The sequence below is a fragment of the Nothobranchius furzeri genome, chromosome 6 (assembly GCF_043380555.1).
Source record: "Nothobranchius furzeri strain GRZ-AD chromosome 6, NfurGRZ-RIMD1, whole genome shotgun sequence".
NCBI lineage: Eukaryota > Metazoa > Chordata > Actinopteri > Cyprinodontiformes > Nothobranchiidae > Nothobranchius > Nothobranchius furzeri.
Window position 1 is genome coordinate 24,637,061 of NC_091746.1, and position 25,497 is coordinate 24,662,557.

The 25,497-nt window shown below is 46.6% G+C and overlaps 1 protein-coding gene across 1 annotated transcript in view; it reads left to right on the forward strand.

Moving 5' to 3' along the window:
- Positions 1 to 23,129, forward strand: part of xylt1 (xylosyltransferase I) — a 131,413-nt gene extending 108,284 nt beyond the window's left edge. Inside the window, exons 9-11 of the mRNA XM_015970805.3 lie at positions 3,078 to 3,276; positions 13,252 to 13,585; positions 22,673 to 23,129. Coding sequence (XP_015826291.3) covers positions 3,078 to 3,276; positions 13,252 to 13,585; positions 22,673 to 22,995 — 856 coding nt within the window. The 3' untranslated portion in view covers positions 22,996 to 23,129. The remainder of the gene's footprint in view (positions 1 to 3,077; positions 3,277 to 13,251; positions 13,586 to 22,672) is intronic.
- Positions 23,130 to 25,497: the final 2,368 nt, after the last annotated feature.

A 25,497-nucleotide genomic window follows, 5' to 3' on the forward strand; every position in this document is an offset into this window, starting at 1 on the left:
TTAACCAGGTTGACACGAGGGGTGTGACCGAGTCCAGGGGCAGCATCCCTGTCCTACCTGGTACACGTAGGTCGGGTACTTCCTCGACACAAAGACCAGAAAATAGCAGCTGTGAAGGTCCAGCCTCATATTTATCCCTTTCTCAGCACATGTCTTGTCACCTAGCAACAGTGGCTACGCTGAACAGAAGTTAAACTTAGCAGTGATACATGAAGAGCTACGGAACCCATCATACAAGCACGTTCACCAGGATTTTTCTTATAATTTTCCTCAACGATTATAAAATAAAACGACACTACTGCTTCAAGTTTTCTTTTCAACACCAAAAATAATACTAATATCTATTAATGTACTAATATTTACAGCTGTAACCTTCTCCGGTTTTGCCCCCGTTATTACGAGAACAAAAACTTCCTGTTCGGCCCGCAATGAATCCTGGGAAAGCTCACGCCAGACCCCGCCTCTAAATCCGGGGAAATTGAGGATGCGTTTTGAGTATGCTTTAAATTTGGACATCCTTGGAAGGATGTGGACCTGGATTTGGACACAGCCCAAAAGGTCATCAGCTGTAAACAAACATCCAATCAGAATTCTACGAACAAAATCATGATATTAAAAGATGACAAACACTAAAACGACTTTTCCCAACAGAAGTCAGGAGAAATGAGTCTAACTGGGAAACAGCGTGAAGGATACTTGCTTCACACTTCATGGAGACAAACTGATTATGTCTGCTGTAGATTTTGTTGGTAGCCATCCAAAACGCCAATCTGCTTTGTTCTGCCGGGGAAAGTTTCAGAAATCATTAAGGAAGCTGACAGTCAGCTTCACTGACGGCGCCGCAGATCCAGGCAGCCGGAGCAATCACCACAGCTGGAGTGTGAGCCGCACACACACACACAGCTGCGTTTTGGGTGTTCTATAAAATCTTGCAGGTAAATGAAAGTGATGGGAAAATAAAACATGGTTATGTGGTTTCAAGTAATTGTGTACAGCTGTTTCTGTTCAGATGCAGAATCACTTCAGAGGAGAGCAGGAACATAGAAACCTGGTTTATTTATGCAGCCTTGAGAGAAAAGGGGTGTGTGTGTGTGTGTGTGTGCGTGCGTGCGTGTCTGCTAGGTCTTCTCCATCCCCAGTGAGTCGTGGATGGCTGCTTATACTGAGCCAGGATCCTCTGGAGGTTTCTTCCTGTTAAAAGGGAGTTTTCCTCTCCACTGTCGCTGCATGCTTGCTTAGTATGAGGATTGCTGTAAAGACCCTGACACTAGTCAGTGACTCGATGCGACCTGCTGGGTTCCTTATATAGGAAACATTTTACTGATTGGCTCAATGACCTGACCTGTACTAGTTACTGTGTGAAGGTCCTTGAGACGACTCGGGTCCTGACTTGTCGCTTTCTAAATAAACTGGATTGAATCAGATTCAGCCCCTACGACTGAGGTCTATGGGTCGTTACGTAGGATGGTTTGCCAGGCTACTAGAATGGAGTTTTCTGCAATGATTTTGTCTAAAATTGACCTCAGAATGATGTTTTAACATGTGTGAATGTTAGCAGGGAGCCCAGCGACAACACCACATCGCTATTCGGTTTGGTTTAATCAAGAGATAACGGGATCCGGCACCAACCATATTAGATTGGTCTTAACAGAGGAGACAGGAAAAACTAGATGTGTTGGTAATTCAGCCACTTCTGGTTTATTGGTGTAATAAGGGAATTTACAGTTGGTGTGGTGGAACGATGCAGGGCCTCTCTGGAGCATTTTAGATCGTATTGATCTGGAATTTTACAGATCAAGCCAATTAAATGAATCGATCAGGTTTTTCCCTTGAAGCATGTCACAGCAAAAGAGCTCACTGGGAAACTTATTTTGTACAAGCTGTGTGTGTGTGTGTGTGTGTGTGTGTGTGTGTGTGTGCGTGCGTGCGTGCGTGCGTGCGTGAGTGAGAGAGAGAGAGAGAGAGAGAGAGACTGTAGCAAAAAGAGCGATTTGGTGCTTTTAGCAGCTTTTTGTGACTTTGCTTGGAGAAACTGGAGTAAAAGCCTGACTGGAGCTCCTGCCCAGTTTACGCCTCGGCTCCCTCTCATGCAGGCAGTCATGTCCCTTTTTGCAAAGACAGGTCAGGGGATTGAAAGCTGAGGAAAAGCAGAAAGAATGAAGGGAGAGAGGTAGGAAAACGGATGAGGCTAAAGGGAAAATATAGCAGAGGAGAAAGAAAGACACAGACAAGGAGGGGTGCATTGCAATCCTTGTGGGTGTAAATATTTGCTGTTCTGCTTGTCAGGGTAGCATTCACCGGGACTGGTTGACTCCAGGTCCTTCAGCTGAATACTGATGAGGCTTTAGCCACAGTGGAGCAGGGAGGGGGCATGTCGAAGACGAATGAGGAGTTTAGGAAGCACAAGGAAGAGAAATCTGGGTGAGGAAGAGTCTGATGTGTGCAGTCAGCAGCTGCTGAGCAGTCCCCAACCGTGCCCGGCCTCAACACTTTTTTGTTTTTGCAGAAGCCACTCAGGCTGGCTGCCCGAGGGCCAAGCTTCTGCCACAGATGAAGTGAAGCACAAAAAAAAACAGGCTAATCAGACGCGCGAGTCGGTCGTTGGACTTCTGCATGGCCCCCGTTTGATGATTTTATATTTGATGATTCAGTTGATGGCCCAACAGCAGGTCAGATCAAAGACCCTTAAACCTAAAGTGTCCACCTGCTTCTGATCGGCTGCAGGAGTCATGCAGGATGTCAAAGACGAGAGGTTCAGTCACCGAAGCGAGGCCGCGACGGCGCGCGGGTTCACCTGAATATTCTGTATTGTCGACATGTCACAGATTGAATTTGTTAAAGGTCATTGAATTAATGTCCTCCATGTCACAATTACAGAGTGCACCGACTCCTGCTAACCTTTACTGCAAGTGCACATTAGCATCCTGACACATTAGCATGTCCAAGGCAGGTTCCCTCCAGACGCTATCTCCGTGAATCTTGATATCCATCTCTTCTTACAGCATCAGCCCTGAAAGCTGCTCAGTCGCTTCAGGCCGGCTTCTCTAATGGATTCTGTCTTCTCAACACGGTTTCAGGTACTTCCCCATGGGCCACCCGGTGTCGGTGCACCTCTACTTCCACTTTGACCAGTTCCAAGGCTACTTGGTCAAGCACCACGCCACAAACCTAGCAACAAGCAAGCTGGAGATCATGGAGACCTGGGTGGCACCCAAGAAGAACTTCAGGCTGAGCACACCTGCCGGCAGCACATCCAGCAGGTTACAGTTTGCAGAGGTGAGCTTTCTTCAAAAACACGAATTTTTCAGGGATGACAGACATACAGCGCGTAATTAGAGACGGGACATATGGCCCGTCGCCATGGCGACCTTCTGTTCTTATCTATGATGTCCTTGCTGAGACTTAACGTCTCTAACAACTGAACGTCTGCCTGCAACGGCCTTGTGAAATGTAAATTGATTGTATTCGTCAGAGTTTACGGGGATGCGCTGCTTATTTGTCGTCTCCTGATGCTGCTCACCTTCACACTGGGATGCGTCCCTCGATTGTCTTGTTATGGTAATCTTTGTTTGTGTTTACCACCACCACGCCTGTTCAGTAAACAGCTGCTCAGCCATAACGTGACAGCCAGAGTGTCTTTTAGAAAGAAATTAACTGAGTGAAAGGAAATTGACCTTTTCTCTGCCTCATCCCACACGGCTGTGTGTGTGTGTGTGTGTGTGTGTGTGTGTGAGCGCGGTGCCGGCGCTTGTACACCTGGACTCACCTTGACCCTGTTTCAGAGCAATCACGGAGGGATCCTGTCACTCGGCGGGCCCAGTTTCTGTGCTCGACCCTATGAAACCGTGAGTGGCAGAAAGGTGACGTGTGCGGTGGCTTTTATCTGGATGCTAAGCCCGGGAAAGCTTTTGCTGTCTGGCACAGCACAGCGGCTGTCAGTCAGTTTGTCCGCGTGTCAATCAGAAGCAGCAGAAAGAGCTTAAACGAGACGGCACAGCGCTGCCGCCGTGGGTCTGTGCGTTTTATCAACTTAGCCGATATGAACCATGTCGCTGGAGTGTTTCAGATCAACCGTACTGTTGGTTTAACAACGTGTTCTTTCTGGTGCCAGCCCCGTAGCGGTTGCAGCTTCCTTTAGATCCTTTAACGACATGATTTAGTGGAGGACAACCAGAGCCGGATTAAATAAATGGACTACACTAGGCAGGCTGCATTTTTAGCCCCCCCCCCCCCCCCCCCCCATCGATGTTATTTAATGAATTGAAATCTGAAACTTACCAAATTTACTTATAAAAGTTCATTCACATTTTACGTAGCCTAGTCTTTGGTTACAAATTGGTTGTTTGTATGCCAAAATAAGTCATGTGTTGTATGTAAAACATTCTATCAGACAAATTTTTAATATTAATAATTTATACGTCATTACACAGCTGTATTAAATGCTAATAAATGATCCTCATCTTATCGATTGGAAGTGTCATTGTCAAGGCGGTACCAGTATATAACCACTAGGTGTCATTAAACTATGTAAACAGAGCAAATATGTGTCTCTTATTTGCTCTGTTTATATTTAATCACTACATTTAATTAAAAAAAATTTCTGCTAAATACAATAGCTTACAACATTTATAAATTATGACAAATTAATCACATGATGGTGGAAAGACATTCAAGAATAAATGGATTCATTTGAATGGACTGAAGCATGTTTTAAAGGCTCGAAAACAAACTATAAACACACAGCTTAAATTATTACAGTATAAATTTTATACAATCTATAATCTTAAAAGAAAGTATTTTAATAAAATGAAAACATTATCTTAAGTTTTGATCTTGCTTTATGCTCATTCAGGCTGTTTTTGCCTCTGCTGAATCAGAAATTCTGTGTCAATTTTCTGAGTGTGAACTTATTGTTTTGCTATTTGAACATTAATAAAAAATATTTGACAAATAATTAATAAAACCAGCAACACTTACCAAGGAAACCATTTAGCATGCTCCACTACTGAATAATCTTCAGCCTTCCAGCAACACAGGCCTCAATCACAGCAGAAACACGTCTGAAGAAATGTTCCTTGGTTAAGCTTCGGTTCATGTCTCCAGATTTCCTCTGTGATGCCGAAGAATATCCAGTATTTTGAGAGGGATGGTTTAGTGCAAAGTACTCACGCATCCTGTCATCAGTTTGGTACCACTTTGCAGGATCAGATGGGTAGCTAGTTGTTAATACCCTTTCTGGGTCTTGAGGCTCCTAGACTATATTGGGCTCACTTCTGGCTGGCTGCTGTTCTTCCAGTTTGTCCTTCTGTGAAGGCGTTGATGTTGACGGCGTTGGCTCTACAGCGTCTTCCGCCGCATCTTCCACCACGTCTTCGGGTCGTGTCTCCTCCGGGTCGGACTTGGGCCCGGCCTCTGGCTCTGCTGACTCGAGCAGGTTCACAGCTGTCGGACGGTTTCCCGAGCAGCCCGACAGAAACTTCTGTAAAGCCCCCCGCTGTCTCTTCTTTAGTTCCTCTTCTTTTTTTTTCTTTTTTTTTTTTTACGTTTTGCCACACCCGAAAGCATCTTGAAAGTTAGCCTACTCAAAAACACCTGCTAGCTTTGTTGTGTCCCGCTCTGACTCTGACGTCCTTCATTGGGTGGCGCCTTAACCCTCTGGGGTCCAGGGTGTAATTTGCCGTGAGTTTTCCTTTGTATTATTTCCAAAATAAAAACCATAACCACTGCCTTATGTGGTATCAATCTTTTCAGCACAACCTGGACTTTATGAATCTATACTTATTTTGTATATTTGGACATAAAGGGGTTGCATATTAGACCTTAAATCACTCAAAAACATAAAATTTGAATTGGAAAAAAGTTGTTTATTTTACTGTGAAACCAACAAACATTTATGACGAATGTTTTTATCATTTAGAATGGTAATCTAGACTGTACATTTATAAAAATTATGACTAAATATAGCAAATAACTAATTTAAAAAAATTATTAGCCCTCTGGGATCCAGAGTGTAAATCACCGTTTTTGACTCATTTCGGTTTTTCTTTTGTATTTTCTAATAAAAACAATAAATATTGCCTTATGGGGTATCATTATTTTCAGGACAACCTGGACTATCTGAATTTATACTTATTTTATTAATTTGGCAATAATATACATGGATTTTGGAGTGGGGAGTGGCTCTGTCTCACGCCGAGATCTGACAGCTGCGCGGCGCCACACTCCTCTTGTTGGATCTCCGAGGAGCTGGATCTCTGCCTTCATCCTCTACCTCATCATGACCCAACTCTTCTATGAGGAAGGATGGATCTGCCACATCGTCATCAACATCCTCGCTGTTTGCCTCAGACTCCGGCTGCGAGTCTCCGTCCACATCCTCTGCTTCCAGTTCTAAAACAGCTGTACTATCTGAACTGCCTGGTTTACATTTATCCTTCTCATCATCCTTTATTAAAGCCTAGTAAAAGCCTGCTAAACTGCAGCGACAATATATCTGTCCGGATCGCTCCACAATATGAAGTTTACCGTCAATATCTGTCTAACTGTTTGTTGTTACTCCGTTCGCGCCACTCCTTTCCCCGCGAAGCGGCTCCTTTTTGCGCACATCTCATTACTCGTGCAGCCTTCCTCTCTATATCAGCTACAAAATGATACTTTTTACCAACAGCAAAAGGATCTCATGTTTTTGTGTGGGTTTTTTATGTTCACAAGCACATTCCCGCTCACGGATTACTAAACTGCTGTTTTGACAAGTTATCAGATTGTCTAAAAATAGGTCGTTTTTTAGTTTAGTTTAACTCCGCTTTTACGTTGCCTATTAACAAAATTTAAAAAGTGGGGTGTAGTTTATAATCTCCTTTTTAAAGCCAAATTGAAACCGAAACTCAGGGAGGCGGAGTCTTCCTGCTACAGCGTCCCAAATAAGACCTGTTCAAAAGACGCGTATACTCGTCCCCAGAGGTTTAATGTGACTGTAGCCATTGAAACGGTCTATGGTTAAGATAAACATTGTCACTATTTTTAGTTAATAAATAAATATTGAAACAAATTGTAGATAGGAGTCCTAGCTACAAATTCTATCATAGGACATTTGTACATTTAATTTTTAATTTATTTATTTTTAATTTTGTTCCTCTGTCTGGGCCCCATCCAGCCAATCAGGCCCTAGGCACGTGCCTACTTTGCCTTTGCGTTAATCCGGCTCTGAGGACAACTAAAAGCCAGCAGTTTAAATGATTGTTTCACCTCCAGTCGATGTGACACTGAGAGCTGTTTTAGACTCTGACTTACTTATATTCTAGTCCTTGTTCTGCCAGATAGGAATGCGTTTGTTTCATGTGGAAAACAAAACAGAAGCGAGGCTTCTTGGTGTCGTGGAAGTGGGTTCAGTGACTCGATTATTGGTAAAAATGTGTCTTTTTGTAAAGCTAGCTGCAGAGCAGCAGCACAGGAAGAATTCACTTTCTCATTAAACTCCACCTCAGCTTGGCGTACGCGCCTACCCTCCTACCTTCTTAAGGGTCTCATTCATTCATACCGCCAATAAATCATCCGTGGGCTCTGGGATGAATGAGTGAATGCCCTGTGAGTCGTTTTCTGTGTAAAAACTCAAACATGGAAGAGCTAAATAATCAGTAGCTCATAACTGGCAAAAGTTAAAATTGAAGGGAATCATAAAAGTTGTGTAATCAGCGGTAATCAACATAATGCAAATATGTGTGTATTGGAAGGTGTCTTTCAAAGAATAATATAAAAATAAAGAAGAAACACAAGAAGTTAATCAGTGTTAGTGATCAAACCTATATGTGAACGAACGTACCACAGAGGGAAATGGAGGTCAGTATCGGAAAACTGAAGTTAAAATTAACTTAAATCAGTCATAAAATGTGTCAAAATTGTAAAAATTCTAAAATCTCTAGGAATTGTTTCCGGGGTAGACGTTTATATTTCAGGGTATCCGCGGGTCCTTAAAATGTCTTAAATTAGCTTTTCCTAATTTAAGGCCTTAAAAGTCCTTAAAAATGTCAAATAATCCTTAAATCCAGTTTCCAGAGGTCTTAAATTACCAAAAACCCAATAAACAAGATTCTATTATTTCTATAAAAATTTTGTGAATTTCCAGTTAGTGTTCAGCATTTTTTGTGTATGATGTTGGCGTAAGCGGAACCGTACGCAGTCAGTTGGGTGTGAAAGGGGGCTATTTTTCCAGATAAGCACATAAGCTGGTTAAGCTAGTGGGAGCTTGCGCCATGGGGAAGGGCAAGTTTAATGGTAACTGGATGGCTAATCCCACGTTCGCGACGTGGTTAGCACCGGTTCCAGGCAATAGCTGGAAATTATCGCTTAAATTTAATTTTTAAAATAGCTTAAATTTGGTCAAAGTGGCCTTAAAAAAGGTCTTAAAAAGTCTTAAATTTGGCTCCCTTAAATCTGCAGATACCCTGTATTTGATATTTGTATTTTAATAGTATTTCTAGGATTCTACAACCCCCCCCAAGATGCTTTACAACTAATCAGGCATTCACCCATTCTCACACACACACGTTGGTGACAATGAGCTACAATGTAGCCAGGTGAGGATGAACACAAGCACCACCAGCAGGTAAAGCGGCTTAAGCGTCTTGCCCAAGGACACGACTGCAACAGATGGAATTCAAACCTGCAACCCTCTGGTTACGGGGCTGACACTTAACTCCTCAGCCACTGGTGCATGGCATTCAAACATCTTGCCTCTGATTGGCTAACAGCTCTTCTGCTGTCCTGTGGAGTAGCTAATGGTTAGCCTTGAGACGCGCTCTGCTCTCGCGTTCCTGGGAGTGGTTACGAGCTGAGGTGGGCGGGGCCATCTTAGAGGAGACTGGGTTTTTTCATAAGGAGCGAATATTATGCTTCCCTTGAAAGGTAGACAAATGGTAGCAGCTAAGATTTTGCTCTGCAGGCTGGTGTTGCCATGGTGTTGCCTACTATCGGCTAAGCTAAGTTTCACCTGGGCCAAACACAGTGCTCTATGTTTATAGAGACACACACTGGGATGGCTAAAGCTTGGTTTATGCTTGACGCATTTACTTTCCGCGCGGTGATGCGGCTCGCGGATGGAACGCCCTTCACAACTCGCAGCGTTTATGGTTTGTGCGGCTTGTCTCTACGGTGAGCCAATATTCTCCCAAACTGAACGGGGCAGCATGGAGCTCTACGGCATGCACCCAACACTACACCATAGTAGAAGTAGAAATTACTGTTTACAACATGGCATTTCAGCATTTTTAACAGCGTCCTCGTCTTTTCCGACAGTGCGAGCTATTTCTCTCCAAGAATCATTAACAACATGTTGATCACGGTGATCTCTGAGAGCTGAATCATACAAATGTCTGTATTTACGAACCTCTGCCATACTAGTTCTTGCCGGTCCGCCAAGTTTTTCCGCGTCCGTCCGTCCGCGTGGATAGAAATTTTCCCAGGTGCGCGTTGCGGAAATCTTGGGCCGTGCGGAGGCGCGGTGGAGGGGCGTGGTTGTTAAAATGACGCAACTTTTCCGCGCGGAGCTGTGCGGTCCTCGCGGATGCGTCAAGCATAAACCAACCTTTAGCACCATTATGGCGGAGATTTTCTTTGTTGCGAAGACTGCAGAGCTGCGACGGAGTAAAACTACAAAGATGGCGGTGGCTCAGAATCGGTGCTGGTTCAAAAGGACTTTGATTTCAACTCTGGCCGATCTAGACTTGGGCTTTCCTTTGAGACATGAGCAGATAGAGGTTCTTCTTCTTCGACTGATTGTTGTTGCTATGAATGAGTCCCGTTGCTCTGATTGGTCCAAGCACTAACCCTAACCACCCCACGACTGAGCGCCCTCTGTGGGTCAGATTATTCATTTACATGAATAGGACGACTCACTGGGCTAGTATTGCATGACTTCTCAGTGAATCAGACCTTGAAACATTTATTAAACGATAGTTATGATATGCTGTTATTATTTAAAATGTTCCAAGGACTTTCTATGCCAATGTGTTGCATTTTCAACATTCCTCTGACCTGTAGAGGCAGCATAGAGGAAAGTATTGATTTTGTGCAACATTCAACGCAATTGCTGCCATATTGTAAACCCCAACCAAATGTTACGCTACCATAGCAGCAGGTGTTGTTTCCTGCTAATCAAAATGCTCTGTGTGGTCGTATTCCTTCTGTCTCCCCTTCGGCCATCAGCTTAGTATTTTAAAAGGTATCTGAACAGATTGGGCCCAAGCCAAGCCCTGCATGAGCTAGCATAGGACACACACATTACCAGCGTTGCACATGTTGCCGTCACTTGTCCGTTACTCCACCAAGTTTCGTTATTAGTGATCGCCCGATAGGGAAGTAGGAACCCCGGGAGATTTCTGTGGAACATCTCCCTCACCTGGGTTTGATTTCCTCTTCCTCCCACAAAAAAAGTGCCACTAATGAGCCTCTTGGGCCGCTGATGCTCGGTGGCTTTAAACAGGGCCAGATGCAGAGTCTGGCTGTCCCTGCCCTCGCCTGATCAAACTGACCTGCCTTATTTAATGGACGTGTCAGACGGTTGGCGCCGGGGAAACAGGTTTACAAGGGTCACAGGTCAGAAAGAAGAAATGGAATCGAGCCAGTTATGAGATGGGAGTGTTTTATGTTTTCTATTAAGCAAGCGCTGGGTGTTGAGTAGAGAACGAAACCAGTGATATAACGACGGGGTGGAAAAGAGTAATAAAAATGAAATCAGATGTAAGTCGTTATTAAATCAGAAGTTTCTCCTTTCGGGTGTCTTCTTGTCTGGTTGATGACAGAGAACCGGGGTTGGCTTTCTCCTTTTTCATGAAGTGACGTGGTGAACGCCACCAGTTAGGAAACATGGCCCAGTTGGTGTGAGTAAACAGGACCAGACCAGTGGAGGCTTGGGGAAACGCAGCAGCGGTGTGTTCCTTTATAGAAACCCTAAAAGTTGTAAGACTTAATTGGGTCTTACAGCCAAAGCTTACCGGATAAAAGCGCCGCGGCGCCGTTCGGTTTGGAGGTCGTGTGAGCTGTAGGCTGGAAGGTAATCCCAGTGTGACCTCTTTTCACTTTGGGAGAAGTTTTCTGCTAATATTAAAGATATATTCATTTGTTCACAAATGACACAATTAAGAGCAGAAAATACTCCTGCAAGGATAAACCCATATTAGTGGTGCCACCTTAGCAGTTAGTTACTGCCCCGTGCTGCAAGGGAGGAGGAGAGCAGTGGCTGTTTAGGAAGACGTCCTGTCAAACCAGCGTGGCATCCGTCTTACTGGGTTTCTGCACCCACTGGAAACGTGGAACTTCAGCAGAACCTTCTGTGCTAAGTCCAATATTTGTTTCCGAGTCTGGGCCTTGAGGGTTTCCCTCCGACCTGCGCCACGTGAACAGGCTCCAACTTTAGGCAGCGGCCATGAAGGGAAGTGAGACTTCTCTGTCAGAACTGCTTACATCTCTTTCCAGGATTTAATTTGAGGGTTTACTGTTCCCGTCTTGCATCAGGTTAAGAGCTGCAGAGGTGTCAGACAAGACAGCTGATTAGTTGTTTAAACGCAAGCTTGGGGAAGTGAAACGGAGCTCAAAGGAGCCAAAACCAGCGAGGTCTCAATTTAGATGAAAGCGAGGCGTCTTTAACAAGTGGCTGAGAATCTCAGTCTTTGGCTGTTGGTCTCATTAATGCAGAGAAAATGTCTACTTTTACTGTGCATCACAATCTCAGCTCTCCGAGGATTTAATACCGAGTCGTTCCAGTCAGCCATTGATCCTCCATCAGGGTGAGGCCGTGTTAATCAGCTGCCATTGCTCTCACATTTCTGCCAACATCCCAGACATCCTTTAATGTCAGGGCGTGTGTGCGTGTGTGTGTGTGTGTGTGTGTGTGTGTGTGAGAGCTGCAGCTTTCACCGCCCTCCTCATCAGTGTCATGCCTCCACGTCTCCTTTTGCACGTCTTTGTAATTAAACCCCAAACTCAGTTCTTCTGGGGCCGGTCTCCACCAGAAACGAGGCACGCAGCTTGACTGATGCTGGGGTTTGCTGTTTTTACTTTTTATTTTGTTTTAAAAACCAAGAGGAATAATCACTGTTGTCCCATCCCTGAGTTAATAATGCACTTCTGATAACAACCAAACATCTGCTGCTGTATTAAATGGTAGCGATATAAAAAACCTTTGAGTAGCTCCTTGTTCCTCCGGCGGTCTGCCAGCGCTGCGCGAGCTGTCAGCTAGTTCCATGTTCGACAGCCGGAGGCACTTTGTGTCTCTCATTCAGCTCAGATATATTTTACTCACCGATACTGTCTGTTCAATTTTTATACTCACTTTATTTATCTTAAATTGTCACGGGGAAAGCAGCTCTCTCAGCCTTTGATGGAAGCGTTGAAAGCCTATTTTTATGTGGCTCTTCTCTCAAGACTTCCTCTTTTTTTCCATCCTGTCAAAATAAAAGCTGCTATCTCGGCGTCTGAATGTACTCCGTGTCTTCCACTACTTGGGCTTTTTTTTCTAACTGATGCTAGGTTATAATCTCCTCCACTGCCGAGGCTGTTCAGGGCGAACGTTTCTCTGGGTGGACGCCGGTGCTCGCTGCCTCCCGCCTGGTAACAGCTGATTCTCAGGGTTTGGTCATGCGTTCATCCTGCTCTCTCCAAGTCTGAGCTTAAAACAAGTTCCTGTAAGAGATCTAGACAGACAGTAGCAGCAGGTCTACCATTGGCCCCAACAGTTCTAGGCCTGGCCTATCACAGCGCTCTGTTTGTCAGCTGGGCTTAGCACCAGAGCTTGCAACAGAGGAAAAACTACAAAGATGGTGGTTGCTCCTTCCATACGGATTTGGCATCAAATCTGAACTATTTAGACTTTTGTTTGAGTCGAGAGCCGGTCGAGGTACCTACGTTCTTTATTCAGGGATGTATTTGTGTCTTCTTCTATGGTGCGCTGCCCGGTTGACATCCGTGGTGATGGATGCATCACGTTGTTCATTGCTCTGATTGGTCCCAGTGCTGTCCAATAGCATGCAGAGACTGTTTGAAAGACAACCACAGATTCCGTCCCACGAATGACTCTGTCTGTGGGCGTGGCCACACGATAGATTCACATCTATTGGATGGTTTGTGGATTCTGGTCACATGTTCCTGGTTTTCTTTGTTCTGCTAGAAGTTGAGGTGATTGTTTTTTTTTACTTCCTGTTCCTCAGATTTTCTTCTTTCCTCTGTTCTTAACCTGTTCGAACGTTTCCTCTCCGTCAGATCGGCACAGAGTGGGACGCTAAAGAGCGAATCTTCAGGAACATCGGCGGCCTGATGGGTCCCATGGACGAGACAGTGGGCATGCAGAAGTGGAACAAGGGTCCAAACGTCACCGTCACCGTCGTCTGGATCGACCCCACCAACGTCATCGCAGCGACCTACGACATCCTGATCGATGCAAGCGCAGAGTTCACACACTATCGCCCGCCGCTCAACCAGCCCCTGCGTCCCGGCGTGTGGAACATTCGAATCCTACACAACTGGAGCCTCATGGCCGAGATCCGTTTCCTCATCGTCCCTCTGGCGTACAACAAGCACCAGCCCATCAAACAAGGTGAGAGGCACTTAAACAGCAACGCTTATTTTAGCCAGCGCTTGTTGACTGTTTCAATAAGACGGATTTATTATTAGTTATTATTAGCAGAAACAGACCTGCTCCTCCGAGGTCGTATGACTCATCAAGACGCTCCGCAGGTTACAAAAGGCCACATTTTATTCTGAAAGCTCAACTTTTATTTTTGTTTTTGCAACAGAAAAACAGGTCATGCTGCTTGAATATCTGTCGACACTAGAAGTACAATGATCATTTGTAAATCTGGGGTTCGTGTTTTCTGTGAAATCACAAAGTCCAACCAGGTGTGAAAGTAACTTTCACTACAGCGGTGTCCTCGGGGATCACTTACAAACACCTTATCGGTTTTATTGTACCTGGGTCCTCCTGAAGACTCCAGAGGACACTTTAAAGGGACGTTATGGAAGTTTGACAGCCAAAACATGTATAGAAATAATAAATTTCTTCTTCACACATTCTCCTGCAATGCCCTGGTCCTGTAGAATGAGCCCTGGCATTTTTACTGTGATTGCCTGTTTTTCTGTAAAATCACAGAAAAAGAGAGCTGCTCGGGTCGAGCAGGCTGCTTCATGCGCGTTCACGCTCAGGCATCGCCCGTAGCATTTGCTATCCGTAGCTTTAGCAGCAGAGAGAGAGGCAGTGCCACTTTGTCGCTGTTCCTAACGCCTAGTGACAAAGCTAGCTACATTTCTGAGGACCCTTAGCTACTTTCTGTAGAACTTTCTTCTAGATATTTCCTGCAAATTAGCAACAAAATAGCCATTTTCGCTCCGAACCGTTCTTTGAACGTTGTTTCAGCTGTCATCAAGGATATAAAAGTTACAGGTACAAAAGAAGAAGCAAATATCATTTCTATAGCGCCTCTCAAGATAAAAATCACGAGGCGCTTCACAAAAACAAAAAAAGTAAAAATATAAAAAAGCATTTAGAAAATGTTTAAAAATATATTTAAAATGAGCAAAAATAGACAATTGTGATTTAAAAGAAAAATTTTAAAGAAAGAGAGAGAGTGAACAGGAAAGAGGGAAATCAGTGGATCCTGAGGAAGGTGGAATAGGTGGGGAGAGCAGAATAAAGAGAGAGTGGTGAAGAAGGTCATACAAAAGCCAGCTTGAACAAGTGAGTCTTCAGCTGCTTTTTGAAGGAGACCACTGAGTCCACTGATCTCAGGCTCAGGGGGAGAGAGTTCCAGAGTCTAGGGGCCACAGCAGCAGATGATCTGTCACCTTTGACCTTTAGCCTGGTGCTGCACAACCAGTAGGCTTTGGTCACTGGACCTCAGGGACCTGCTGGGGGTGTAGGGACTAAGAAGATCACCAATGTAAGATGGTGCTTGTCCATGTAAGGCCCTATAGACCAGAACCAGGATCTTGACATGAACCCTGACGTTGACTGGCAGCCAGTGAAGCTGGAGGAGAAGCGGGGTGATGTGGGTGTGTTTGGAGGACTTGGTCAGAAGCCGAGCACAGGCGTTCTGAACCACCTGTAGACGGTTCAGGGAGGTTCTGCTCAGACACGTGAAAAGAGAGTTACAGTAGTCTAAGTGTGAGGAGATGAAGGTGTGGAGAACTGTCTCAAGTTCAGAGCGGGAAAGAATGAGACTCAGCTTAGCAACGTTCCTGAGATGGACATTTACATTAATGGTATATTTTTTTACAGTAAGATGCCCAAATTTTTATTTGAGACTCGCCGAACGGCATTGAATTCACAGATAAAAAAGATGTGGGTTCAACTTTCATTTTGGAACAATTTTTCAAGCAAGGGAAGGGAATGATCTGAGCATGCAGGAGGACTGACCCATCATAAACCTTTGTCGGCTGTGCTGAAGAGAAAGGTACAGAACCAAATTATTTAATTAGCTGCGTGTTCTCCTGCCCTCTGTCCTCCGGGCCACACACACACAAGGGACTGTCTCAGCTGTTATTTTCGTTACGGAGTGTGCCATACAGCATGCGCGCCTCGTGCACGAGCCTACTATTGAAGCTGCCATTATGCTTTTGGCCTGAGGGGGCAATCGCGAGCATAAAAATTCAAAACTCCTTAAAGTCCCTTTAAGACTGATCAGGGAAACGTTTCAGCAGATTAAAACGTTCGGGAGAAATTCCTACGGCATTAAAGCTAACGGCTAACTCTAAGCAGAGGTGTTTCAAGAATAAAAAGCAGTGATTTGAGGCTTTAACCATTTGAATCCTGTTTCTCCGCATTAAGTTATCTTTATTCTCGGGGTCATGATACCATGCTAACGCTACATCTGACCAGCTAACGTGGATCATCGTCTTGTTCCACAAGAAAAATACATTTTACTTGTGTCACTCCTTTTAGACTCTGTGCTGTCTGCAGAATTAGACCAAGCTGAGAGAATTGTGTCAAAACTGCAGAACAAGGTAGGAACCGTGTCGTTTGATAGGGAGAAGGAATCCACTTCAGGAAAAGACTGAATTACAATTTTCCTAGGAGTTCGATTCCCGATTTTCTTCTAATAAAGATTCAACACATTTTCACAATAAAAGTCATGAAAAGGCATTCATTCTTCTTCCATCGTTATCTTTTTCACGTATTAACGTGTTTGTGAAGCGACTAGACAGGCGCTCTATGAAAGCATGTTTTTCTTCCTGTTCTACTCTAATAATGCAAAAGTTGCTTTCAAACATATTTATTAACAAAATAAAATGCATACAGATTTTTCCTGCGTTGTTTAACCAAGGCCAGCTGCCGGGACGGTTTTCTGGGCCGTTTCACTTCCGGCTCCTCCTTGAACCGTCACCTTATCGTGGTGGAGGAGTTTGAGTGCCCTAATGATCCTAGGAGCTATGTTGTCTGGGGCACTTAGTGCCCCTGGTAGGGTCTCCCATGACAAATTGGTCTTAGGTGAAGGGTGAGACAAAGAACGGTTCGAAGGATCTTTCATGGCGGTGAAAACGAAGAGTCGGAGTACCCGGCCCGGAGGGTTACCGGGGTCCCACCCTGGAGCCAGGCCTGGGGTTGGGGCCCGTGAGCGAGCGCCTGGTGGCCGGGCTTTCGCCCATGGGGCCCGGCCGGGCCCAGCCCGAACCGGATACATGGGCTCGTCCAACTGTGGACCCACCACCCGCAGGAGGAACATGAAGGGTCCGGTGCAGTGTGGATCGGGTGGCAGACCAAGGCGGGAGCCTTGGCGGTCCAATCCCCGGACAAGGAAACTAGTTTTTGGGACATGGAACGTCACCTCGCTGGCGGGGAAGGAGCCGGAGCTTGTGGCAGAGGTTGAGCGGTACCGGCTTGATATAGTCGGACTCACCTCGACACATTGCATTGGCTCTGGAACCCGAGACCTGGAGAGGGGTTGGACACTCTACTTTGCTGGAGTTGCTCCGGGTGAGAGGCGGAGGGCTGGGGTTGGCTTTTTGTTAGCCCCGAGACTCTCTGCCTGTGTGTTGGGGTTTACCCCGGGGGACAAGAGGGTAGCTTCCTTGCGCCTTCGGGTCGGGGAACGGGTCCTGACTGTTGTTTGTGCTTATGGGCCAAATATCAGTTCAGAGTACCCACCCTTTTTGGAGTCCCTGGGACGAGTGCTAGATAGTACTCCATCAGGGGACTCCATTGTCCTGCTGGGGGACTTCAATGCTCACGTGGGCAATGACAGCTTGACCTGGAGGGGTGTGATTGGGAGGAACGGCCCACCTGATCAGAACTCGAGCGGTGTTTTGTTATTGGACTTCTGTGCAAGCCGCAGTTTGGCCATAACGAACACCATGTTCGAACATAAGGATGCCCACCGGTACACTTGGTACCAGGGCAGCCTAGGTCACAGGTCGATGATAGATTTTGTAGTCGTATCATCTGACCTGCGACCGTATGTTTTGGACACCCGAGTGAAGAGAGGGGCGGAGCTGTCAACTGATCACCACCTGGTGGTGAGTTGGATCAGATGGCAAGGGAACATGCCGCGTAGACCTGGCAGACCCAAACGCATAGTGAGGGTCTGCTGGGAACGCCTGGCAGAAGAACCTGTCAAAACGGTCTTCAACTCCCACCTCCGGCAGAGCTTTGACCACGTCCCGAGAGCAGTGGGGGACATTGAGTCCGAGTGGGCCTTGTTCCACTCTGCGATTGTCGAGGCGGCTGTTGCTAGCTGTGGCCGTAAGGTGGCCGGTGCCAGTCGTGGTGGCAACCCCCGTACCCGCTGGTGGACACCAGAGGTTCGGGGAGCCGTCAGGCTGAAGAAGGAGGCCTACAGGGCGTGGCTGGTCTGTGGGTCTCCGGAGGCAGCAGACAGGTACCGGATAGCCAAGCGGGGTGCAGCAGTGGCAGTTGCCGAGGCAAAATCTCGGGCGTGGGAGGAGTTTGGTGAGGCCATGGAGAAAGACTATCGATCGGCTCCAAAGAGGTTCTGGCAAACTGTCCGGCGCCTCAGGAGAGGAAGGCAGCAACTCGCTCACACTGTTTACAGTGGGGATGGGGAGCTGCTGACGTCAACTGAGGCTATAGTCGGACGGTGGAAGGAATACTTTGAGGAGCTCCTCAATCCCACCAATGCGCATTCCGAGGAGGAACCAGAGCTGGGAGGCCTGGGGATGGACTGTCCGATCTCGGGGGCAGAAGTTGCTGAGGTAGTCAAACAACTACACAGCGGCGGAGCCCCGGGGGCGGATGAGGTTCGTCCTGGGTATCTCAAGGCTATGGATGTTGTAGGGCTGTCATGGTTGACACGTCTCTACAACATTGCGTGGTCATCGGGGGCAGTTCCTAGGGAGTGGCAGACCGGGGTGGTGGTCCCCATCTTTAAGAAGGGTGACCTGAGGGTGTGTTCCAACTATAGGGGGATCACACTCCTCAGCCTCCCTGGAAAGGTCTACTCCAAGGTACTGGAGAGGAGGGTCCGATCGATAGTTGAATCTCAGATAGAGGAGGAGCAATGTGGTTTTCGTCCTGGCCGTGGAACTGTGGACCAGCTCTATACCCTTGCAAGGGTGATGGAGGGGGCATGGGAGTTTGCCCAACCAATCCACATGTGCTTTGTGGATTTGGAGAAGGCTTATGACCGTGTCCCCAGGGGCACCCTGTGGGGGACGCTCCAGGAGTATGGGGTGGGTGGCTTTCTGTTAAGGGCCATTCAGTCCCTTTACCAGAGGAGCGTGAGTTTGGTCCGCATAGCCGGTAGTAAGTCGGACCTGTTCCCAGTGAGGGTTGGACTCCGCCAGGGCTGCCCTTTGTCACCGGTTCTGTTCATCACTTTTATGGACAGAATTTCTAGACGCAGCCGTGGTGTGGAGTGTGTCGAGTTTGGTGGCAGGAGAATCTCGTCTCTGCTTTTTGCGGATGATGTGGTCCTCCTAGCTTCATCCAGCTCTGACCTTCAGCTCTTGCTGGGTAGGTTCGCGGCCGAATGTGAAGCGGCTGGGATGAGGATCAGCACCTCCAAATCTGAGACCATGGTTCTCGACCGGAAAAGGGTGGCTTGCCACCTCCGGGTCGGGGGAGAGGTCCTACCTCAAGTGGAGGAGTTTAAGTATCTCGGGGTCTTGTTCACGAGTGAGGGTAGGAGGGATCGGGAGATCGACAGGCGGATTGGTTCGGCATCTGCAGTGATGCGGACGCTGAGCCGATCTGTCGTGGGGAAGAGGGAGCTGAGCCAGAAAGCCAGGCTCTCGATTTACCGGTCGATCTACGTCCCAATCCTCACCTATGGTCATGAGCTTTGGGTAATGACCGAAAGAACGAGATCGCGGATACAAGCGGCCGAAATGAGTTTCCTCCGTAGGGTGGCCGGGCTCAGCCTTAGAGATAGGGTGAGGAGCTCGGACATTCGGGAGGGACTCGGAGTAGAACCGCTGCTCCTCCGGATCGAAAGGAGCCAGTTGAGGTGGTTTGGGCATCTGGTCAGGATGCCTCCTGGACGCCTCCCTGGGGAGGTGTTTCGGGCATGTCCTGCCGGCAGAAGGCCCCCGGGGCGACCCAGGACACGTTGGAGAAGTTACATCTCCAATCTGGTCCGGGAACGCCTTGGGGTCCTGCCGGAGGAGCTGGTGGACAAGGCCGGGGAGAGGACGGCCTGGAGCTCCCTAGTTGGGATGCTGCCCCCGCGACCCGGACCCGGATAAGCGGAGGAAGACGACGACGACGACGACGACGACGTTTCACTTCCGGGTCGGCCCGTCCGGACTTGGTGGCGGCGGCCAGGTTTTGTTCACACAGCGTTGTCAGGAACGTGGAAATCTCTGAGCACGTGGGCGGGGCAAAAGACGTGGCGTCCTCCTAAAGTTAGTGGACAAAGGCAACCTCCCTTCATAAAGACCAAATGAACGCCTCCTGAGGAAACGCTCACTGTGACGTGATCCTTGTATCTGTTTTTGATGAAATCAGTATCTCTGTAAGCATTTTCCATTCTTCGTGTTACTGGGAGGAATCTGCTGGCAGAAATTGTGTCTTGTGTTTAATATTTCACTTCCCACTGACACCAACGCTGTCACAGCCTAGCGCTTTATCGACCATGAAGTAACGATTGCTGATTTGCAAACGTCTGCAGACCCACACAAACGCAGCGTTGCATGTGCAGCAACGCCGTTTCCAATCAAGCCTCTGGGTCTCTGCAGACCCCAGTTATTTGTCATCAAGTCACCCCTAATAACTCAGCGAGCAGCTCATACATACTAAACAGAGTGTTAAACAACAGTGCACTTAGCCCTCTAAAAACAATGACACAATTAAATCAATCAGTCAGCGCGGAGCGGGGACCAGACTGCGGCGCTCTAATCCGCACGCGGCCCGTTTGCTCTGAAAGTCAGACGGGAGTCGGCGTAATCACAGCTCTCCGTTTAATAATCTCCCCGAGCTGTTTTAACGATGGAGAAACTACAAATAAAGTTCAGGCTTTTGTCTTGAATGTGAGTCTCAGCGGGCCGTTGTGCATCAGCATAAGCTGCAGATTCATCTCCAGTTTTGTGTTTTTCTTTGGCGTTCTGGCCCTGTTAGGTATATAAAACGAATAAATCAAGAGATTCCCTGTCAGTTTGGAACGTTTTTAAATAAATGCATCACCACAGAGCTCCATAAGGGCTGTTTTCCCACTTCTTTTAGGGATTTTCATTCTTTTTCTTTCTTTACAACTTCATTTTTATGTCTTTTCCTAAACTATGTTAGAAAATGTTCTGATTGAACTGTAATAAAAAAAAACACTTTTTTTTAAAGCCAATTTGCTAGTTTTAATTCTTCGGCCAAAACCACAATTACATTTATTTGTCATGAATTATTTTATGGTCAGAAACATTTGCAGTTTTGTGAGAAAATCTTTTTTACCCTAACTGATGAAAATAATTGTTTTAAGACTAAAAATCCTGTTTGTGAGTCAGACACATGAATAAACTGCACTCAGGTAACTTAATAAATATGAATATGGTTTATTTATATTTAAAGGGAATTATTATCGATGTTTTGGTGTTAAAGCTGCGATCCTAGCTTGCGCCAGCGCTGTGTGGATGCAGCGTCGTGCTGCTTTTGGTCTTTTCATCTGCCTGCCTGTAATCCATGTCGGGCACCGGGCGCCCCTCCTCTCGGTGCCGGTAAAACTTTATGATGTGGCAACAGCAGATACGTTTATTCCACACACCGGTACCACAAAGCGAGCCGCAGGTTGCTCTGACGGGTGGAACGTCTCGTGTCTGACTGCGTCGTTCTGTCACCGGCGTGTGAAAAGTGCTGATGTCTGCAAACATCTGGGTGAGAGGGAGTTTTATGTTCCACAGCTGTTAGAGGGGATGGCCGGCATCCCAGTTAGCAGACCAGCGAGGAATTTAAAGCTTCTGGAGCTCCAGGTGGAGGAGGTGCTTTAAGGGGAAGTCCAGAATTCTGCAGTTATTTACTCTCATTAGACACAAAATACAGCCCTTCAAAATAAGAGACTGACACCCCAAGTAGCTTATTCAGATCAGTTGCACATCCTGATGAAAACCCTCAGAAACGTGAACTCTGATCACCAATAGGCTTTGTTTGGAGTCTCTACATTTTTACTGGCTGAGGTAAAACCTAAATTCTCCTGAGATCCCAGTTAGCACCGTCATGTCGGACAGGAGAGAAACACGTGGACGGACGAGGCTTGTATCGAAACCTCCGGGTGCGTTTACTGGACCTTCACTTCATGCACACGTCTCCCTTTCACCGGGTTGGCCCAAAAGGACCCTTTCAGGGACCAATTAATTACCTGAACTGGGACTTGGCCTGGAAGAGTCGCTGGGCGGGACTTGTTGTTAACTCATGCTGATTGGTTGCTTAGAGATCTAGAGAAACTGCGGGTTGGTCAAGCCACGTTCCACTGTAGCCTCAGCAGGTCTACCATTGGCTCAGCTAACTTTAGGCCGGGCCGTTCACAGACATTGGCTTAGCACCGTTATGGTAGAGCTTTTTTTTTTCCCGATGACGGCAGAGCTGCGACGGAGTAAAACATCAACAATGGTGGCGGCTCAGGAACGGCGCTCGTTTGGCATTGGCTGTGTGTCATTTGGAAGAAACAACAAAATAGAAGCATACAAGCTATAAGTGTCAATATATGGTAAATGGCATGTATTTGATATAGCGCCTTCTAGAGTCCTGGAACCCCCCAAGGCGCTTTACAACACAATCAGTCATTCACCCATTCACACACTGATGGTGATGAGCTACGATGTAGCCACAGCTGCCCTGGGGCGCACTGACAGAGGTGAGGCTGCCGAGCACTGGCGCCACCAGTCCCTCCGACCACCACCAGCAGGCAGCGTGGGTTAAGTGTCTTGCCCAAGGACACAACGACAGCGACAGACTGAGCGGGGCTCGAACCTGCAACCTTCCGATTACTGGCCGAGCACTTAACTCCTGTACCACCGTCGCCCACATATATAATATACACAATATAATTTACACAACAAAATGTTTACCTTTGTGTTTGACGTCAAAATCAAAATGGAGATACGATGACGCCCCTAATCTGCGGCGGACCCCGTCAGCCAGTGGAAGTTTGGGTGGTTCAGTTGTAAAAGTATATTTTTAAGTTTTGGGACTCTTCAGGGTCCTTCCTGTCCTCCTCTTCTCACCGTTTGTCTGTTCCTCCCATTTCTGCAGACGACGCCTTAAAGCTTCACAACGGGCCGGTGAAGAACAGCTACATGGAGCAGAGTTTCCACGGCCTGAACCCCATCCTCAACATCCCCGTCAGCCTGGCCTATGTGGAGCAAGCCAAGAGGAACGCGGCCATGACGGGCTCGGAGCTGGAGCGCTGGGTCGACAGCCTGGTGGGCGAGCTTTGGGAGGCGGCTGACGTCTGCGCTCTCGGACCCACCGCCTGTCCGGTTATGCAGGCCTGTGCCAAGAGTCCGTGGAGCTCCATGAGCCCGGATCCCAAATCCCAGCTGGGAGAGCCGCGCTCTGACGGGAGGATCAGGTAGCACCGAGGCCTCCGGCTGGACAGGACGCCGTGACACCGTCGGTTTTTTTTAGGATGAGGTTTCTCGCAGCTGGGGAGGTGGTGAGAGTTTCTTTATCCCTGAGAAAGGAAACCCATGAAGTGGACTTTGTGGGTCAACATGAAGTTCCTTCTTTTAGGGAACCTTTCTGGCTCTGCTGTTTCAGTTTCTTAGCTTTTATTTATTTTTCGTCTCACAAACACGTTTTACTGTGACCAGGCGTTGAAGTTCTCCAGCTGGCGTCCTGCGGCCATGCAAGCCTGGGCGGTCGACAGACTAGAAGCTTCTGCTAAAATGGCCTCAGCAGCATTCAGGAGGAGGAGGTCGGGTCCTTAAGTAAAAACGTGCCTCCTGGGGATTTCATCAGCAAGAACATCTGGATCTATAAAAACTTCTAAACGGGTGAAAAAAATCACGCTGCGGCTAAAGCAGAACGTCGTTTCAGCTGATCGGGCGTCGAGCAGCTGCAGCGCCACCCGCCTGCAGCCGTCGGATTCGTTGATGTGAGAAAGAGAAAAGCTGAAAGAAAAAGTATTTTTGGAGCACTTCAACTTTTCCACCTGGATGACACGTAGGCTTTTTTAAGTTAGTATTTATTTATGACCGAATTTAACGTCGACTCAGTAGATTTCCTTAAATCAACACCCAGATGTTGCAGCAGGCGAAAGAACAGATTTTTCTTGATTATTTTAATTAACTTGCCTCAAAAACTTGAAACTAAATTACCTGAAGCTGACCTTAAATTTGCGTTTCCACTTCAGCGGTACTTAGTGTTGTACATAATTATACCGGACGTTTCAGAGCTAGCGTTAACGGGGGAGGGGAGGTGTTATTTATTTCTAAGTTTATATTAATACTGATATTTTTAGTCAGTGACTAAATAACTTCAACGCTGCCGTGGCAGCATGATACGTATTTTTTGTAAAGAAAGCCGCCTTTATTTACAAAGGCCAACACCCCCAACTTTTACGTTGTACATTTTTAATTTTGTTGTCATGACCCGGACCTGTTGCGTGTTTAGTCCGTGTTGTCCCGTCTGAATAGATCTTTTTGTCCTGGTTTTTCATGCAGCCGTTTGCCGGGTGAATCATGAGAAAAAGCCACGTTGAGCGATGAGGTAAAGAGGTTAGCTACCTCACAACCTCACCTCACAAGCAAACTCACTGGATAAGGCGTGGTGGGCGTTTAATGTCCGTTTTCTGGCTTTGGTGTGTTCAGGGTGGCAGTGAGTGGCTTTGACATTCATGCTGTGACAATAATGTACAACTTGAAGTGAATATTCTGTTGTATCTTGAGTGAGAAGTGAGCGATTAGCCGGATTGGTTCTGCGGCACCTCGTCAGTTCCGTTTTTTTCCTCCTCCCTGGACATTCGACACAAGTTAATTACATTTGGGCCGTTAGCAGATCCTGAACAAGAAGTTTGCTCACATATTTGTTTTACCTTGAAATAAGTTTCATCTGAAGCCAATTAGGTTTTCAATCTGTGGCTGTCAGCACTGTTTAGCCGTCACACGAGCTAAATGAGAGGTTTTGCACAAGCTAATGAAGAGACATTACTGTTCATTAATGTCAAGTTCACCTTGCCTCTGTCAGATGTGTGTTTTCTCTGCTGTCCCTCTCTCTCTCTCTCAAATCCACACTGTAAAAAGGTGTTGACTCACCTCTCACCACACTTGTTCTAAGGTGAGCTCAGTGGCAGTTTTTGGGGGGAAAAGGTGAATAAAGTTAAATGTAATTAAATGTGAAAGTCATATTTTGTAAGAAAACGATGAACTAATGAAGATGTACATACGTATTTTGTATTGAAATGTTGTTTAGAACTGTAAATACAGATGGTGGGCGAAGCGACGCTGACATTTTAAAGTTCTAAAAGGGTCGATAACTGGAAGAAACGAGTTTATAGAGGGGAAAACGCGACCGGTTCAGTATTTCGGACAGCTGTGACAACAACCTTTTCTATCGGTGTCTCAGAAAATCAATTGTTGTTGTTCTTGCTGGAATGTATTGTTGAGAAACTGTTGCACAACTTTCTCAGACTGCTGTTTACCCGTTTCTTTTATTATTACTGCTGTTTTATTTGTGGCTCAGAGAGGCTCCACGTGCCTTAGCTGACTTTTACAACCTTCTCTGTCCGTTTAAAGTCGCTCTGTTTTTACTTTGACCTTTTAGGAGTGATTCATCGACACCAAAATGATGTCTGCTGTTAAATGAACCATCAGGCCTTCTGTTGTCATCTGCTTTTTCTTTATCTTTTACTTTTCTCCGATTGCTTTTTGGAAATAAAATTATTTGAAAAATATGCAACGGCTCAGTTGACTCTTCGATACACTCATTACTGTTGCCACGGTAACCTAGAGGATTATAAGCCTACAACATGCTCCTTAACAACGTTCTAACACAGAATAGCTGTAAATATATTATGGAGATTAAAAAAATGAATAAAGTGGTTCTCTCTTGTGTAAAAACCTCCACCAATAAGAAGT